Below are 17,341 nucleotides of genomic sequence, written 5' to 3' on the forward strand. Positions count from 1 at the left end.
GAGGCCGCTGCGGCCCCATTCCGGCAGCCCTGCCAGCACTTGCCTTGAGCTACGGGGTTGGCCGCAGCCTACCCAGAGCCTGCGGTGCAGGCCGGCATCCGGCGTCGCGGGGCTCCCGGTCACTTCCTTGTACCCGGCTGGTGCCTGGCAGGCACGGCCTGTTCGACCCGGGATTCCTTTGAAGAACCCCAGGGCGCGACCGTTGGTGACCGTTGCTGACCACTCGCGCTGCTGCTGGCGCGCCTCCGTCTCCTCCATTACACCGCACAGCAGCGGCCCACCCCCGCGCCGAACTGCGTGTTAAATCCCGGCTGTGAACCACCACAGCCGCCTGCATGGGCCGTGGTTATGAAGCAATCTTGATTGCTCTGAATAGCTGCCTTTATTCATCCTGGCAGTTTTTGTGTCATCTGCAAAAAAAATTTTTTTTTTTTTTCAGCAGTGATTTTACACTTCAAGCCAACAGGTGAATGTATTGAACACTGAAAAGTACTTACCCATTCAAGAAAACTCTCAAGAAACACCCCCATTTAACCATGATTCATCACAGACAACTATAAGGCATTTCAGTTGAAATCTTAATCCATTTAATACACGTTTTTCTACCACATAGTGTTTTGATGCAGATTATCAGCTTAAATGAAACACTTCTGCCAATTTAAATATTATATCCACACACTATTTACAACCAAAGCTGTAGTTTCAAAGAACTGAAAGCTGAATTTTCAAGTAATTTTCCATTATAAATTTATGGAAACTAACATCATTTTTACTCCTGCTCTTCATGAGTCAAATCCCATATTCAGATTCTTTTCTTTTGCCCAGACTTGATGACAAGCTAATGGGCCTACAGCTATTTAAGTCAAAATTCATTTGCCACCTTTCCGTATTTATTAGCTATCAAACATATTTCTGCTTTCTGTAGTCTTCATTATACTCTAGGAGATAATGAAAACTAATTTTAACCGTAGATTTCTGCAGCCAACCATCCAGAGATTCTCAGTATAACAAATCTGAGTCTGCAGATTGGAAAAATAAGACTTCACTTCCCATTTACCAGTAGAGTGGAAAATGGTTCATCTGTACTTAAATACCTATACCTTATACTCCTTTTTCAAAAGAGAAAGATGAAATATAAAGCAGTTCTGCCTTTAAGCTGATAATCTTATCCCTTTTCCTGACTTTAACCTTCAAAAATGACCTTTGTTCTCAACAAGACTTAAGATCATTTCTACAAGCAATCAGGTATGCTAAAAATATTACTTTTGTGGAGATCTGCTTATATCTGTACAGCTTAGTTTTGAACAAACTTAACATAAATTCAAGATATCAGCTCTGTAAAACTTGTTTTTCTGCCACCTTTTAAGTTATATGTTGAACATATAGATTTCAGAACACTGAGCAAGATACTCAGTGGCTTCCATATGATTTATGCAGCTAACAGCAAAGTTAAATTCTGATAATTAGTTGGTTTGTTTATTACTGGAGGAGGGTTCGGTGGTCTTTATTTTGGTTGTGGGTTTTGTGTGCACTTATTTATGTTTGTGTTGAGTGTTTATGTTCACCTTAAAGCACATCAGCAAAAATATCTGATTTCTAGGATGGACATCACAAACTAGCATTTTTATTATGTACTCTCTAACTACAACAACACTACAGAGAGGGAAAAAACCCTAGATTGGAACCATGAAGAGGTGTAAAGCTCATGATGTTATACGATCCATAGTACAGTATTATGAGTACATGTCCTCTTCCGGAACTCATGTTTTGCACTCGTTTACTCTACTCTACCAGCAGAATGAAGGACTCAATACTCTGAGAACAAGCTCAGTTATAAAAAACATTATGTGTAAGGCCTGCTAGCACCATTCTAGTGGTATTTAACTTTTCTCTTCATTAAAGGATGGTAAATTACCATACAGGAATAGCTCTGGTGGTTTTTTTTTTTTAATACAGTGGAGGGTTTATTTATGGATTGATAAATACAATATCCAGTCTCATTGGGACAATAAGGCACAACTGTAGGTTACAACTATATAGCCAGAAGAGAGCAACACCTACTTTTAAGCAAATCACAAAGCCTACAAACACTTTTTTTACTTTTCAATCTGTTAACATTGTTACATTCCTATTTTACATGACATGGTCATAAAACTATAATGTTTTTCTCATATAAAGTAGAGGTTTTTAATTTACATTTCTGCCTGGAATTGTGCTGCACTCCGCAAAACAATGAAGTGCAACATTTCACTTTGCAATTCCTTAATTTAAAAACACATCAAAAATCCTTTAGAGACTTGCATGTTATTCTTTAACACAAGTAATGGTTAAAGGAACTGAGGAAAAAAAGGAAGTGCACATATGAGGGTAGTTTGAGACTGGTAAATATTTATAGAAATTTTAACACATGACATAGAGAAGCAGTTATAACACTGATTCTTCAGTAGAGAAGCTCCCAGGGTTTTTTTGTTTTATTGGAAGGACCTCTCAGACTGGATGTTCCAGCTGAACGATGAAAACATTTGCCAATCTAGCCACAGAAAACTGTTACTGTTGAACCTTCCATAACTTTGACTTCTTGAATTTATTAGCATTATATTAATGGTATTAATTATCTTACACTTGCAAAAAGCTTTGTGTAGAAATATATTCTGAAATACATTTTTATGCCAGAGCTTTCATAAATACAGCTACCACCCTCAACAAAAATCTAACAGACCAGGACTTCCATACTGGAAAATATAAATAAGTACTGATTATCCAGGTCACTGTGACTGAAAAAAAAAAAATCAGTACTATGTTTCATGACTCTATTACCAGGGGGCAGTGACAGAACTACAAATACAGGTTTTGGCATAACTAGTTTTCTTGCATTATGTACACTGGTAAACAAGTTTACACTTTCAGAGGCAAAACCACCCTGATGAGAGGAGGGATCCTAGAGAGCAAAGCAACCTGGACAGGACACTTCATGGTCCACTGGCTGCCAAGCCTGCAAGCTACTCAAAAGAAACAGCAAGTTTCTGCATCTGCTACAGGATCAATTTCAGTGACTTCGTGCAGAATTCCTATTCCTTTTGAGGACACCACAGCCTGTCTCCCCCACAGATTCTTCTATTGTCCCTGTGAATTCATCCCACAAAGAATAAAATCCATTCACAGTACTTTAAAGTACTCTACGCTATCATCATGCATTCAGTGCTAGTTGTACAATGAAGCCATAGAAATTGGGAAGTCCTCAGGTAAAAGGCAGATTTGGAAGCAGGGAAGAAACAAATCTGCATGTAAAGAGCCAAATGGGTAAAAAAAAAGGCAGCTGTAATGTGGTGTTGCTGCTGGAAGCAAGACTGAATCATTATCACTGCACCTAGTATTTGAGTAGATATTTGAGCTTGTCTCCAAAGTGTTTCAGAGGGCACTTATGTGTCATGTTCCCATTTTTCCATTCTCAGATTCAGAGCTCAGAAGAATCAGTTTGTAGATTAAACAGCAGTACATAAGGAGAGATATTTTTGCTGAAACAGTAGTGCAGAAGGAGACAAGGGAGAAAGGGTAAAAAAAATTGGAAGATTTTTTTTTAAAAATGCTCCTTTCCAAGTTGCATGGCAGCCATTTCCCTTTGTTCCTGATGCACAGGGAATGTTCACATTGGTAGAATAAATCAGAGAGGGGTTGGAGATGCATTGTGTACACACCAGTAGCAATGCTCTGGGGAAGGTGCTAAGGAGAGAATGAGGTTCTATTCATTATATAGTAGGGGTAGAAAGGAATAGGTTCTCCATCCATCAGTGAAGAAATCGTATGCTCATTTTCTGCTCTACATCCACCTTCTCCAAAACCTGCAAGAAAATTCAGAAACAGCTACTTAAGTTACTGTACATACTTCTTTCCTACAAGGTTTCTTACTCAAGTATAGAGGAAATGGGCAGGAACATGGGATGTCTTCAATTTGGCATGCCAGTCTTTCATCTAGAGACTGCTATTTTTCATTCTGGACTAAGGTCCTTCCAAGGAAAGGAACTTCAGCCATTAAAGCTGGAAGAAGGCTGTCAACCAAAATGTAACTAATGCAGTTTCAGTCTGCCAAGAGCCCAGAAAGGCTTGGATTCCCAAAATTAGATTGTGTGGGAATGCATGGCCAGGAAACAGAAGGGAGAACAGAGCAGAGGAAGGTGCATGAGCAGTCACTGAAGAGCTAAAATCAAGACTACAGCGTCACTAACGCAGATCGTTATAAAACTGGGGCTGCAGCTTCATTCACTGAATTGCTATTAACACTGAAGTACAAAGACATTAGTCTGGTCCAGGCTGTTTCAGGCAGTAGACTTCAGTGTTTCAAGATCAGAGTAATTTTAAGAGACCTCCAGAGGTCTTTCAGTCCAACTCCCTCAACTCCTGCTTAAATCAGGGCCAGCTAGATCAGGTTGCTCAGGGCCTTTTCCAGTTAAGTTTTAAATATCTCCAAGGAAAGAGGTTCTACATCTTCAGCACCTATGATCATGCTCTTGGTAAAAAGTTTTCCTTATAGGTAACCAGAACTTCTCATGTTGCAACTTGTTTCTGTTGCATCTTGTCCTGTCTTCATCCACCTCCAAGGTGAGCCTGGTTCCTCTGGTCAATGCCATCCCATTAGGCAGTTGAAATTATTCTGCTATAGGACAACTTTCTCCACTGACTATATAACAGCTCCTTATTATTACCCATTTCTGACTAACAAAAGATGTAATTCAAAGGACTAGAGCTAGGAACTTGAATACTGATATTAATTGTGCTGCTAATGGGCAAAATCTACAAGTGAAGACCGATCAGCACAATTATAGTAGAAGAATTACTCTATTGTGACTGTGCTAGTCAGGTTACTTGTGTAGAAAACAGCAGTTTCAAAAGAAAAAAGTGGAAATTCTGCAGTATATTCAGTGCTGTAGCTTATGCAAGAGTATGAAAAAACATATCAATTAATTATTAGTACCCTGACAGTATAAAAAAGAAAAAAAATGTCTTGATAAAAAAAAAGAAGAGCTAGCAGAAGGCTTGCTTTGCCCAAATGCAGACAGGCAGGACTATTTGAATGGCTTCCTCTCCGTATCCATTTGCATTTAAGTCTAAATGACTTGCCTGCTACTGAGCAGTTTCATTTAGTCATTAAAAATATAGTTTACCAACCTTTACAAACTCTGCAAAGGAGATGGCACTATCCCCATCTTGATCAGCTTCCTGGATTGTCCTGTCGGCAATACTGCCCAGCTGCTCATCTGAAATGTTTACACCAACCATCATCCGTAATACCTGTAACATACAGAAGTCCCCAGATTTTTTTAAATAACAAAATAACCATTATTGATACAGGAACAGAAGTATTCTTAGTGCTGTTTTTCTTGTGTGTACTGCCAAAATAACACCATACAAGAACAACTCTGGAGGATTTCCATGGAATTAACTTCTAGACAGATTTCTATTTGTCCTTTGCACACCAAGGCTTTCAGGAAAGACACCTTCCTTTTGTAGCCACCTTTGACAAAAGAATCCTGCTTTTTCACTAGGCAGCAGGAAGAGGTAAAAGTATGAGAAATCTTTTGAACTAGGAATGAGTACCTTTTGTTCCAATGCTTTCATCTATTTTTTCCCCCACACAAAACATACCAACATTTGAATGAGTATCTGCTGTTTGAGATAGTTGCCTACAGGAATATTTTAAGTATATGGTCCAATGATAACTACCATTACTCTTTACAGTTAGTAAACCATTTTCTGTGCAGGCAGAAGAGGGCAGTTTCAGTCAAAAGCAAATCTTTATCCTACATCAGGAACCACAAATTGCCATGTCTACTTCCCAGGATTAGTAATATGTAATTACTCCTAGCTCAAGCCTAGTTTCACATATATGCAGCACTGATGAACTTTGATTACCTTTGCTGCAATTTCAAAAAGTTTTATTCTATTGAGAGGATGCACAGAGGATCAGGCAAACAACCTAATCCACATCAAGGATCGTCCCTGTGAAGTCCTGTTAGAAACACCTTTGAAAGGTAAAGAATATTTAGGTATCATATCCAACATGATCTGATTAGCCTAATGCTCTGGCTTAAATTTGAATCTAGCATTCCCAGTCTGACTGAACAGCCTGGGCTATCAAATGAGATTAAAGTCTCATACTATATCTAAAGCTTTGGTTTAAAGATAAGCAATTAGCCACCAAATTCCTCCGGATTTATTTTGAGAAGACTATTGTAGCTCCCTTCATTCTAAATGAGCGTGAAGTCAGGGAAGGTCACAATGCAGTAATTCAAAGCAGCCCTGTGATATTTACCTGAAGAAGCTCGTCCCTGGAAATCTTGTCATCTTTATCTAGATCATATAACCGAAAAGCAACTACAGGGAAGAAAAGAATGAGCAGTTTAATTCAAGTGCCATTATTTTTCTTTATAACAATACATTTATCTAAAAAAACCAAACAAAAAACTGTAGGTATTCATAAATCATTTTAAGACAATTAGCTTAGAATTCTAATTTAACATAAAATTCATGTTCAGTTCCATAAAGTGCTATTACCACATACAAGAATAACATTACTGCCAAGAAGTGAAAAATCTTACTTAAGTAAGAGTATGAGTACATTCAGAAGCACTCTGCTTGGAGAGGTATTTCTTCAAAGCCTCAAGCCATGGAAGTATAATTACCACTAAGATACATTCAATCCTTTAACTTCAGAGCCAACCATTTTTACACTACCATTCATTCTTTTTAACAATATTCTGGATGAGATATGACAGAAATTTTAAGGGCTCTGAGGATCTGAGGACTGTTGCCAACTTTGATTAGCAAGCAAGAGCATTCTGCTCATATACTGTAGGCAGACGTCCAAATAGTCAAGAAAGTACTTGGCTGAAGGTGAGGAAAAACCACTATATTATATGGAAGACTGGAGAACGAAGCCAAGAAGCCCATTGGATGTGGCTTCTAAATCTGAAATAACTTTGGATGCAAACAATTTCTAAACACTTCTATTGAGATGTTTGGAAAAGCATATACATTACTCAAGATTCAACCAATTCCACCAAATTCCAATAAAAGAATGGGGCAATTGTTGACATTCTGAACAGGTAAGCTTGCAAGTTGATTTAAAAAAAAAAATCAGGTATTAGAGGTATTCCTCAAGGAACAACTGTACAGAAGACTCCAAGCCCCTTCACTCTCTTCCCAGAAAAACAGAAAAAGACAATTAATTGCTTCTGTAGGAAGGTTCACATTTCTTACAGTGGAGCTTGTTACTTCGGCTGTTTAGTGGTTCCGGTCCATTCTGGTCTTTGCTCTTTTCATTATCTTCTATGGGTCGGAAGTGGGCTAGTGTCCTCATGAATCCACGGAAATTCACCTGGTCCTCTCTGCATAAGTATTTCAGCAGGTCAGTTTTAGCATAGCTTATACAGGTTCTTTATTTCAGTAAGGTTGTGAATGTCTAAAGCATCAAGACCACGCAGACTCTTCCACCTCCCCAGGGTTTGGCTGCCTATGCTCAAACCCAGCTCTGATACAGTGCAGTTGCAACCTGGGATCATGCTGCTGTGAAGTATGATGTGTGGAAAAAAAAAAAGGAGCTGTGAGAAGTCTTGTTGAGGGCCCCCCCACCTCACCCACAAGTTCTATGTAAGTTCAAGCCCCCACCCTTGGCCCTTGCCTGAGCTGTCCTGCAGCTATGCCAGAGTCCAGAAACGTATCTTGCTGATCTGGACCCTTACTCCCTGGACTGACCTGAGACTTGCTTCACCACTGTCAATTTGTCTGGCAACCACTGAACTGTTGGCTGACATACCAAGTCACTGGACCTGCTATGCTTTTCTTGTTCAGGTGCTATGCCCTTTGTCAGCAAGTACATTGTCCCTGCTATCTTTGCTGTCACCTTTGCCTCCTATTGTGGAACAGCCATTGCTCACTGCTCCCTGACAAACAGCTCAAATTCTCTAGAGCTTCTGTGGGAATCAGCTATGTAAGTACTTTCCAGGACTCCTGCTTCCTATTCAGGAAACCCTGCCTCGTATTAGCTGATGTTATCACTTGATTAAACAATATGATCTTCATCAACCAGTAATGACAAATGTGTTCAAGAAGAGAAGCAGACTCCATACAGCAATCTAGAGAGCTATAATGAAGAGACAGTACTGCAAATTTGATTATTTCTTTGGATTTATGTTAGAAGTACCATAAGCTATGTCTTAAATGTGATAAAAAACTAAAACCAAAGCTGATCTAATAACAAATGTACACTTAGAGGCTAGAACGGTGAAAAACAAGTCTGAAGTAGTTAATTGCAAACTACTTAGCATAAAATAGTATTGCTACAAGTTTGCTTTAAGAACCATATACACCCCTGGCTTTCTTTAGAAGCATTCAGCAGCATAGCAAGAAGAGTGGAAAACTGTGACATGAAGCCTGAATTTGTCAATGAATAAAGCACACAAAATTCTTGTAAGGTTGACATATTCCTCATTACAGAATGAAAATATGCTGATGTTTGAGGTGTTCAATTAGTAGTAAATTCAAATTCTGTGCTTTAATTATCAGCATTTCACTCCTATCAAAGCTTCTGATGAACTACAAATTTTGTGCCTACTTACAAATTCAGTTCATTGGAACTCACCCTTCTGGGAAGAAGGCATTGATAATTCTGTCTCCCAGTGGATTGATGGCAAGCTCTGGAATCCGCTGGAAGTCTTCACGGCTAAGCAAAGCAAGAACACAAGAAGTTTACATAAAGCTGAAGTCAGAGGAGTAAAAGTTGCTGAAAAAGAATTCACAGTAAAACATCCGTTGGGTTCTATTTCTGCAGCAAGACACTTGGTGGTTTTTAAAAATGTAGCTCTTTAAATCATGTTTTCTCTATGACCAATGGCACAAAACAAAGCAAAAAGACAATGCCAAGCCTGTATTACAATACAGGCTAGTAGTGTTCATCTATCACGTTAACAGCACTTCTCAGATGCTAACATTGTTTGTGCTAGAAACCTTCCGGTAACGATGCTGACTAGTTTGCAATTTACGGAAAGAAAAGTTTCCAAATGGCTTTGAAGGAAAATACGGTTTCAAAATCAAAATGAACATTTCAAGATATATATTTTAATATTTTAATAATTGTTTTGGTACTGAATCATGTGAGTTGGCATGATTTTTCCAGACTACCCATTCCAGATTATGGGACAATACCATACTCCTCCAAACATACCACAGGTGGTCTGTACATTCTAATAATTTTTGTTTGTTTGTTTATGCAACAACTTTGTATCTTATAAATGCCAAATTCCAGATTATTTTAGCTTCAACCAAGCAGCACCCCTATTTTAAAGTACTAATTTTAGACTTTGACAGATGTAACTTTACCAGCACATTGGCTGGCAAGAGCAGTGAGTATTTGCATTCTCTCTTCTGCTTATTATATGTAGACAGTATAAGCATAGCTATGCTTACAGTGTTATAGCTTTTCCTGATCTGTAAGACATCATGAGCTGTACCAGTGTAAATACATTTTAGATCAGCACAACATGAACATAGCATTCATTCTATTACTGGAGTTGTACTAGTAATTTTTCTTTTCTTTCAACCTAATAGAATGTCACTGACAGGAAAGTGATATAATCTTGGTGTCACCAAGGCAGACACCAAGTATGTCTTAGTGAATACATCAGTGAACAGGTTTGGTCTTTGAGGTTTTTTTTGTTTGTTTTGGTTTTTGTTTTGGTTACCTGCCTCCCCCCGCCATAACATAGCACAGCAATTTATCAGTTAGTACAGGATGTACTCTGTAATCATTTAGGTTTTAAATTGCAAAGATAACAGCAATGGAGTAAGGCTGTAAAAAAATTCATTCTGTCTTGATCCATAACTTGACATTTCCTGCCCAATCTCCAGAAATACTGACCATTCCTTTCAAGTCAAATGCAGTCTTGCTGTTTTTGAAGTTTGGGTCAGTGTCAAACTCAGTTACTACACGTTTGCTACTTTTTAAAACTATGCTCATTAAATGAATCAGCAACAAGGTTTGATTCATGATGTCATTATACCAAAAAACTAGCAAAGTAAAGTAAACACGAACAGATTGAGATTATTTAAGTACACTGGCCTTTTATAATACTGCTATCTTAAAGACAGGGGAAAAAAGGAATTGGCTAACCTTATTACTAGTCTAGCCTGAGAAAGGCACAGAAGCAAGACATTCTAGTTTTAAATGCCTTCTAAAGCACTCCTTGCATCCAGTCACACCACAGCACTGTTAAGAGTCCCTATTATATCTGTTACAACATGGTTAAACTGTTTGACCTTCTAATAGAGCAATCTGACCATATTTTTAAGCTATTCCAGCAAACTTCTGCTCTGGCCAGGTCTGAATTATTTTTAATAGGCAAAGTTAACATCTCTATAACATGATCAGCTTGTTACCAGACCCTTCAGGGCTGCTGCATTTTAAGCTATAGCTGAAGGGCAAAATATGCATTAGTGACTTAAGCAGGAGATGCAGTGATGTGGAAAACCTATGTCCTAGTAACAATATTTTAACAACAGGACTTCAGTGTCAATGCTAACATTTACAAGCTAAAAGCAGCAACTGCCCTCCCTTCCCTTTAGAGCAAAATTCTAATGCTTAAGAATTTTTTACTTGCATATACTACTTCTTGGTATTCAGCCTCAATTTACACTCGGCATTTCAGCCTCCAGTTCTGCTTTCTAACAGGAGATTAACAATTAACCACAAATAACTCCCCAGGTTTCAAATCCATTTGTCCTGTCATTATCAGGATTGCAGAAGACCATTTTTGCTTATTAAGAGCACATTACTGAGTGAGTGTTATAATTGAAATAGCTGTAACAGCCATAAAAGTAAATGAATGCATGAGGTAAGTTACTCTCCACTTTATAAACTTAGGCTTCCTGCAGTCAATTAGGGACCAACTTCACCTAGCTGAGGCTGGAGCTTACAGGAAATTTGATGCCCTCTACTTCTGTATTCGCATGCCATAGCAACAAGGCTCTTCCAACATACCTTTCCAGGAACCTAACTTCCATTAAATCCTTGCTTAAATGTAACATGCAAAGCAGCCTTTAAATGCATATTATCATTATGCAGGCCAACTACTTAACATATATGTCAGTGCATTCACACTTAAACATACTTTGCAGGAAGGAATTTGTAGATTCTAAGACAAGTATTTCTAAGCATGAGTACACCCTCCAAGGCACATAGCAGATCCCTACTGTAAAGGTGGCTCTGCCTTACCGCAAAGGCTGCAAGAGACATACTACACCCTTGGGTTTTTTTCTTCCATTATTTATGGTTGTTCATCCTTCTTTTACTTTTAGATAGTAGCAGAGTACTGTTTCCTCAACAGGCATGAGGAAGGTAGGTCTATCTAGAGCTGAGGGAAAGTAAAACACTGGAGAGAAAACAAACCATATGTGAAACAGAAGTGGTAAAGGAAAAATGTCCAGAGGATATAGGTAACAAGAAATTACCTGAAAAAGTAAATAATAAATAAAAATAATTAAAAGTAGTAAGGTGTAGGTGTGGTGCTTAGGGACATGGTTTAGTGGTGGACTTGGCAGTGCTAGGTTAATGGTTGGACTGGATGATCTTAAAGGTCTCTTCCAACCTAGATGATTCTGTGATTCTGTGTATCATACAAGACGGTCAAACAGATTTATCAGATTACTACTGAATAGGTTTCATTGCTCCCTTCCCTGGCTAACATTCATTTTGTCATTCATCAAACCTTTTGGTGGTCTAATGCATCTCACTAACCCCAAAAGCAGCTCCCCACCTTCCTTCTCTCCATCCTCCCAATCTTTCTGTTGAATTAGTAACTTGAAGCAATTAAAAAAAACTTTAAAAAAAATGTAACAGCACCATGGCTGACAAAGAGGTATTGGGAGCCTGGAGAAATGACAGAGAAAGAAGATGGATATCCTCCTCTTCCACAGCTATGCCATCCATCTCATCTAACTTCATCCTTACACATGCTCTACACAAATTTTAAAAGCTGCTTAACTACCAGAGGAGTAATTGGTTTATAAACATTAGGCCAAGAAGTACAGTAAAAGTAAATGTGATAATATATGCACAAGGTGGGGGAAGCAGTATGAATAAAGCATGGTTGAAGACAGAAGTATAGACTATTCTAGTACCCTATAGTTCCCCAATCCGAACCCATATCCTGCCTGTCTGTTCAAGATAAAGCTAAAGATCCTTTGCATTTTCTTAAGTAAAGATAAATAATCTCACATTCAGAGCACCAGCTTTCATGTTTTACTTTGGAATTTTGCAATATCAGTTTGAAGTAATAAGAACAAGCCTGACACCTTTCCAGACTGAGATGATTCAATTCACTGACAAAGATTAACAGATGGCTCAGCTAGCTTTTTACCCTTCTCTCAGGACCACAGGCTTTCTGAAGTTCTCCAGGAGACACCATCTTGTGAACAGCTCTCATAAGCACGTGACATGCATAAACAGCTCAGTGTGTTTACTCTCATGTATCAGCTTTCAGAACGCTTGCCCTCCCTTCCTTCTTCCACACTCGCCAGGCTATACCAATTACTCTACAGTAAAAAAATACTTGTGAAGTGCTTAACCTGTCATTTCTCCAGTGCAGAAGAAACTATGGTAAGTGGGAGGCTCCATGCAAAAGTTACATGCAAAAGTAGCACTTTAGATAAGTATCTCCTTTTATAGCTCTACACATCTGTCTACAGCTACTTACTTGTAGATAAATTTTGCAGGAAATGTGTTCTCGTGTGGTGTACACTTTAGTACCAGCCCAACAAGGAGACTCAATGAAGCAAGCACATACTTACCCTGGTCATACATTTCAATTCCTCATCTATGAAATCAGAAGGTAAAGAAAACATGCACACTAGCGTCCTCCTGACCTATAGTTAGGATGTGGGTAGAACAAATATGTTTCAGATTTTACAATTTAGATGTAGCTATGGGCATCTAAGGGTATCAACCTTTTGTTTTGGCAGCTCAGCATGTCACAATATCGAAATCATAGGTGACAAAAGAATTTAAAGGAACAGTTTTGCCCTGGCTTTTACAACCTCTTTCATTCAGATGGTGCAAGTCTGAGGGGGCTTATTCACTTTGTTTAGGAAAAAGTGAAGCTAAGGATCTAACATTTTTCTACATTTTTAAAGAATCTGTAAGAATTAATCAGTAACCCGGGGGGGGGCGGGGCAAAAAGAGGCATGTGAAGTTTTGTTTCCATCAATATCCTTCTCTTACATCTTATGTAACCTTTAACAAAGAAAGTGCCTTGAAACTATACATAGGTACACTTTATGGAAACATCTGGCTGGGAAAAATTTCAGCTGTTGATTATAGCTCCAGAATGAACCGCCTGTCTTCTCTAACCACCAGGATTAATCATCACCTACCAGATCTTTTGTACAAAGTGCTTTTTACCTGCCCATTTTTAATATACAGATAAGGACAACACAGCTTTTCCTCTTCTTCAGAAGGGTGGTACACATTTAAAGATTTATTTCATGCCATAAAGAGCTGCCTAACACTTCTTTTCCTGATCATAGTCACATGAGTGATTTCTGTCATGTCTGATTTGCAAGTCAAAGGTATAAGTCATCCTTATGGAAACAATCATTCTTGCTCACAGGAAACAAACAGAAGACATGCCTTCTAAACTGTTTGGTGGTAGTAAGCAAGTGATAACTTAATCTCACTTGTCTCCAAGTAGCAAGTTCTCTTTCATCAGTATTTCAGAAACCAACATTTATGGCCTTCCAAGCTGTAGTTCTTACTTTCCCTTCATTGTTTTTTTCAGGAAATCGTTTTCCATCACTTAAACTTAATGGTTTCCACATATTGCGGGTGCCAGGACAGGTCTCAAAATTTGAATGCCACTAAGTCAGCCACATTTGAGAGCAGGCTATGCTTAGAAGGCCAAGACTGCAAGTTAATAGATCACAGTTTGCACAGTTGCTGGTATTTTGCAAACAAACTTCACTTCCTTTCCCAAGTACCACGTGATTATCAACAATGAAAGTCAAACTCCTCCTGATAGATAACACTATGAAACTAAGCATTGTGCAACAGACATTCATAGCATATTTAATTAATTACTCCTCTTACGTAAACCGAGTGCAATCACTTTGAAGTTTAAACAAACTTCATAGACTCAAAAGGTGAATTTAAAGTTGGAGTGAAGAGTTGGAAGAACATATGCTAGACTAGTCCAGGAGCCACCACTTTATTCTTCAGTGAAGACTAAAGCCACATGCAGAGTTTGCAGAGGCTGTTAGTGTTCTTTTTGAAGTAATTTAATTTTGAGACATAAGTAGTATTAACTTTACCTACACTATCATCAGCTGATCTGTATGTCACAATTGCCAATTAGCCAGTGCTACAATTTATATGATACATTGGCTCCATGACAGAATGGGCTTAAAAAGTTCCTGCCCATCCCATCTCAAGCCAGTTGTTTCCACACCCACAATCCATTCCGTCATCCCTTCAGCTATGCAAGTCCAGATATTTACAGTACAGCCACAGTCCAAATCACTGGAGTCAATCAGCTTAAAAATATCTATACAAACCAAAAGGGGAGGGAGAGTACTTTTAACCAAAAATAATCACTCAGCAATCCTGTTTACAGTACAAGTCCACAACCAATTACTTAAATGTTAACTGAGAAGTCAGCGATTTGTGGCACCAGAAGGAACTGCATGCTTCCTGAAGGAAAAGAAACTGCAGTAAGCCAGCAGTACCACCAAAGACAGTGTATCTTACAGCTCGTCACCTTCATCTTCTAAGCAGTGATTCTAGCTTTATAGTTAGGTGGGTTTACAGGTAGGTCTAGCTTTTATAGGTTTATAGTGCATCATAATGCATGTGATTGCATTACTACAATCACATTTTTCAAGCTCATATACAAAACCCAGACGATCCCTGAAATCTGTTTACTGGGTTTGACTGGGATGGAGTTGCTGTGAAAAAAAATTAACTCTATCCCAGCCAGACCCTGTATACTATGCGACAACAAGGTCCCCTTCCTACTCTCTCCTGCATTCTCTCCAGCTTCCCTGTGCACTGGTTCTCGCATATATGGCTATATGGTGGATGGGAAAAAATCCACCTGAAAACTGATCAGACTGTTTTTTGTTGTTTTGCTTGGCAAGTTCTCAAAGCTTTAGGTCAGTTTCCAAAGATAAGCCTTGCATAACAGCAAAAACACAGAAAAGCCACAGACTTGCAGTGGGAGACTGGTCTTAGACCAAGTATCTTGGTCACAAAATTGCAACCCTGGTACAATCATGGACAGCTCTTATTTGTCATACATTTCCATAATATTAAATGTAATCTATAGGCAACATCAAAAGAAAAGAACAATAACCAATTTAATACAATCAGAATTTATATTAGTTCAGTAAATAAAGAGCAAACCAATACCAGCACACAATACAATAACCAGAGTGGGGAAGGCTAGAGAACAAAGACAGCAGGCAGAGACTTTTTAGCAGGAGATCATCCCACTAGAGTTTACCTCTCAGTTGAGAATACTCTCTCCAGCAGACTCAGTCCATCAAGGTAAAAAATTTTTTGCAGATAAAGTCTAAGCCTCATCTTTATTTAATTAAGCTGTAAGAAACTGGTTCACTTCTGTAGTTTTCAAATTGTAGACAGAAGACAAACACTTTAAAAGTCTTGGAACATCCCACACTACTACTTCAAAGAATAAAATGTGTATTTGTTTAGTCACAGTGACTTGGCTCCAGCTCTTTATTTTTGAGCATATTAATAGACATGGGTATTCAACAAGAGGTGCAAAGTTAGGAAAAGTAAAGGGCTTGCAGACCAAAGTAGTGTTAAAAGACACTGGGTATGAGAAACAATTAAAAGCCCATGCTCCCAAAAATATGAATGATCTTTTTGTTATGAAAGCCAAGATGAAGACGACATAGTGGAACCATTCTTGTTAATAATTATTAGAAGCAATATATAAAGAAAGGTAAGAAATAACAATCCAAAAAAATGGTTTAACATTTCTGAACATTTACTGTAAGACCTTGAATAACAAATCTGACCTTTCTTGTATTATTGCTACAAACCTTCAGCACTACAGTAAAAACAATTGTTATTTAGGGCACCTCAGTTCAGACTTCTCCTGACCTTTTATAAAGGAAAACAAACTTGAATGTCCATGTAGACAGTAGGTATGAAAGAACATGTCATAGTAGCCTCACTGATTCACCATGTGAGGAAAGCATGCAGACATCCTGCAACAGCAAGCCGCCGTTACAGATGTGTCAATGCAAGGAGAGCTGAATTAGTGATGATACCCACCTAAGAGTGCCATTTTCTCCTTTGTCTAGGCTAGTGAAGCGACTGTACAAGCGGGTGATTTGACTGTGGGAGACTGAAGAAAAAAAAGAAAGAAGAAACACAATTAGTATGTGAATGATTCCTCATAGGAACAGACCTCATTACACTGAGCTACTCTGTTGCCAGAAGCTGTGTTCAAAAAAAGATTACACAAAACAAGTTACGTTGGAAGCAAATAGCAATCAGCAGTTGAGGAACTTCATAAGCTGTAAATTTTACCTTAATATTCAAGAATCCACAAATAAGTCCATTTTGCAAAAATTTGTCCAACTGCCTTCTACCCATTTATATTTTTGGTCTCTAACATTCTTTGGTTATCTGATTCGGTAAATGGCAATTAAAAAGAAGAAATACTTGATTTACACTTCCACTGTATTTCTCTTAATACTTTTATGGCTAGAAATAATCTTAACAGAGCCTCCACTGATGACCTCTACACCATTCAAGACACCACAGGCCTCTGCTGTAGTATCTTTCCTTCTCTTTTGCTTATGTCTACTCCTGTTGCCTTTTTCCGTCCAAAGATGGAAAGCATACTCAGCTTCTATGCATCTGGAAAGCAGTCAGAGACACTTTGCCCCTGATCACTTTTCTTTCTTTACAGGACTACCTGAATCTAAACAGCTTGTTCATTTTGGGGTTCACTAAAGTAATTTCCAGGCTTCTAGGACATTGAGTTAAAAATTAAAAAGTCTATTTCTAGAAGTTTGTGAGGGAGTTGGGACACAAAGCAAGCAGAAAGTTAGTACAGACTTTTTAAATCTGCAATTTGAAAAAGAAATTCCAAAGCCAGTATTAAGTTTAGCATCATGGTGTCAACATTAACGAGATATTAGACAACCCAAAATACCAGACACCTAGATCTTTAGGTTAGTCCATGATGGAAGCAGGTTAAACCTATCTTAGAACAGCAATTCCTTTAACACTGAAAGAATGCCCTACAGAAGATCTTGGCTTTTC

General features: G+C 38.4%; 1 protein-coding gene across 1 annotated transcript; it reads right to left on the reverse strand.

Moving 5' to 3' along the window:
* Window positions 1-3,256: 3,256 nt before the first annotated feature.
* CHP1 (calcineurin-like EF-hand protein 1) lies at window positions 3,257-16,415 on the reverse strand (the record flags this gene model as incomplete). The annotated part of the gene is made up of 6 exons (XM_010292698.1): window positions 3,257-3,839; window positions 5,164-5,286; window positions 6,308-6,369; window positions 7,255-7,382; window positions 8,636-8,716; window positions 16,343-16,415. Coding segments are annotated over 6 exons (521 nt in total), but the record flags the coding sequence as incomplete, so codon positions are not given.
* Window positions 16,416-17,341: the final 926 nt, after the last annotated feature.

This window comes from Phaethon lepturus, unplaced genomic scaffold (assembly GCF_000687285.1).
Source record: "Phaethon lepturus isolate BGI_N335 unplaced genomic scaffold, ASM68728v1 scaffold20678, whole genome shotgun sequence".
NCBI lineage: Eukaryota > Metazoa > Chordata > Aves > Phaethontiformes > Phaethontidae > Phaethon > Phaethon lepturus.